This window comes from Aegilops tauschii, chromosome 7 (genome assembly GCF_002575655.3).
Source record: "Aegilops tauschii subsp. strangulata cultivar AL8/78 chromosome 7, Aet v6.0, whole genome shotgun sequence".
Lineage (NCBI taxonomy): Eukaryota > Viridiplantae > Streptophyta > Magnoliopsida > Poales > Poaceae > Aegilops > Aegilops tauschii.
This window is the reverse complement of record NC_053041.3, coordinates 535,290,549-535,293,034: the sequence shown is the minus strand read 5'-3', so window position 1 is coordinate 535,293,034 and position 2,486 is coordinate 535,290,549. Positions and strand designations below refer to the sequence as shown.

Below are 2,486 nucleotides of genomic sequence, written 5' to 3'. Positions count from 1 at the left end.
GGTGTTTTCCGTGCTTGGCACCTTTGTATCTCGCCTTGGGTGTGTGCGTTGAGTGCGGTGATGGAGTGCGTTTATATCTTCTTACTCGAACGTAGTGGTGACGGTCCTTTATCTATAAAGCCGGAAAAACCATTTTTCGTCTACTGTACACCTCACACCTCAATAGTAGTACAGCCTCTGCTGCTGCTCCTGGGCAAGTGGGCTTGTGCGTGTTTGCAACTTGGCACGTTGCACGCATGCATGCATGCATGTCGGTTATACTGTTGCATGCTGCTTGTGCTAAGAGCAACTCCAACGGGCCGACCTAAACGGACAGCGTTTTTGTCCGTTTGGGTCGGCCGCCCGCCCGCCGTCCGCCCTATTTTAGTTTTGGGTCGGCAGTGCGCCCAACGGGCCGACCCCATTTTATGACCGCACGCGTTTTAAATTATGCCAGCGGCCATGCCGTCGCCCTGGTTTTGGCGCTCCAGCGCGCGGGAAAGGTTCGCGCGCGGGGAAAAGCGAGCTAGCGCGCGCTGGTTTTGGTGCTCCAGCGCGCGAGGGTTCATGCCAGCGGCCATTTTGGCGCTCGTTATAAGAAGGCGCTCCCTCCACACTCTGTCCGCTGCCCACTCGTCTCGCCCCCTCTCACTAGCCTCGCCGCCTCTGCGCCACCATGTCGATCCGCCGCCTGGGCGCTTCGGATTTTCGCGGAGTCCGCGAGCGCCGCTCCGGTGCCTTCTCCTCCGAGATCTGGTTTTGCGAGAAACGTCTCATCCTCGGCACCTTCGACACCGCAGAGGAGGCGGCCCGCGCGCACGACGCGGCGGCGTGGTGCCTCCTGAGGCCTCGTCGGGATATGAATTTTCCCGACGTGTCGAGCCAGCGGGCGCAGGATCTGGCGCCTCTCCCGCGGCATTTCACCGACGAGGATCGTTGTGTCCACCGGAGGTGGCAGCGTCGCCTCGCCATCGCCGAGATGGACGTGGAAGCCATGGTGGTGTGGCGCGAACGCTTCCCGCAGGACATCATCGACGAGCGCTAGTTCTACAAGCAAAGGAGGTTGGAGAGGGACGCGAGGAGGACGGAGCGAGCCGCCTATCGGGAGGACAAGCGTTCGCGGAAGCAGGCCGCTCAATTGAAACTGTGGCTACGAGAATCGTCGGGTTGGGACTTTGAAGACGAGCAGCATGCTGACGCCTACATTCAGACGTCGGAGGATGACATTACCGAGTCGGAGTCAGAAAGCGACGAGTAGTGGTCTTTTCTTTTATCTGTGTAAGCTAGAAATATCTATGTATCCATTTTTATCTGGAAAATGGCCGGCGGCGTTGGCAACGAAGCAGGCGGGCGAGGGTGTGTTGTTTGATGTGGAGAGGCCAATCCAATGTGCCACCGACCAGCGGGCCACGTGAGGAAAGAGGGCGAGCGCGCGCGTCCGTGCGTGTCCGCGCCGACGCAAATCAGGCTCAAAAATGGGATGGGAATGGGTCGGCAGGCGGACGAAAGCGGACGCGCGTCCATTTGGGTCGGCGCGTTGGGCCGACTTTTTTGTCCACGCCGACCCAAACGGACGGCCGCGGACGAAATGGGTCGCCCCATTGGAGTTGCTCTAATGGGACATGTACGAAGTGTGGACGTGTACTCAAGTATGGACTGTTTGTGTATCTCATCTCACAATAGTAGTACTCCTGTAGAGTATGGACGACAAAATTTCCCTACATTTCGTTCGAGCACGCCACCGTTTCGCGTGGATATCCGTTGGGCGGCGACAAACACTCATGGAGGCGTGGTGAATACCGGCGAGTGGCAAGCGGTGGCAAAATTTCGTGTTTTGACCCTTTTAACAAACAAAATCGGGATCTGGCCCCCTTTTGAAAAAAATTCGACATTTGACCCTTTTCCCTACCGCCACGAGGCTCGGCGGTAGGATTAGCTAGGCTACCATCGGAAACTGCGGCGGTAGGAAACTTATCCACGTCAGCAGCGTAAACGGCCTCCGTCCCACCCTACCGCCGCAGGACATGGCGGTAGCCTGTCCGATCCTACCGCCGAGGTCCCTGGCGGTAGGGTGCGGGCAGTTATAAGTTGCCGGCCGCCCCACCCCTCCCCTTCTCCCCCCAACCACCCGCCCAAGAACAGAGGAGTTCTTCCTCTCGCCCCTCTCTCTTCTCCTCCAGTCCCTCCCTCAGATCTTCGTCGTTTCTTCACCGTTTTTGCGGATCGAGATGGCCCCGAAGAAAGAAAAGTAAGCTCCTTCGATCCCTCCAATTAGTTTTAGTCAAATAGCTTCCGATTCGTCGCATTATTTGATTCAAATCGCCCCCCTTCTTGAACTAGATTTAAATATTTTGAACCCTAGGATTGATTTAGGTTGATTATAGATGTTATATTGTGTTAGATATGAACTCTAGTCACTACTTGGTATGGTTATGTGAAGATGAACCCTAGTTCATATTATTTTTGGAGGATTTTTTTATATGATGCATGTTGGAGGAATTTATTTG

The 2,486-nt window shown here is 55.8% G+C and overlaps 1 protein-coding gene across 1 annotated transcript; it reads left to right on the top strand.

Annotated features, from left to right (window-relative positions):
- Window positions 1-655: 655 nt before the first annotated feature.
- Window positions 656-1,024, top strand: LOC109748579 (ethylene-responsive transcription factor SHINE 2-like). The gene has a single exon (XM_020307609.1). The coding sequence runs from the start codon at window positions 656-658 to the stop codon at window positions 1,022-1,024; it is 369 nt and encodes a 122-aa protein (XP_020163198.1).
- Window positions 1,025-2,486: the final 1,462 nt, after the last annotated feature.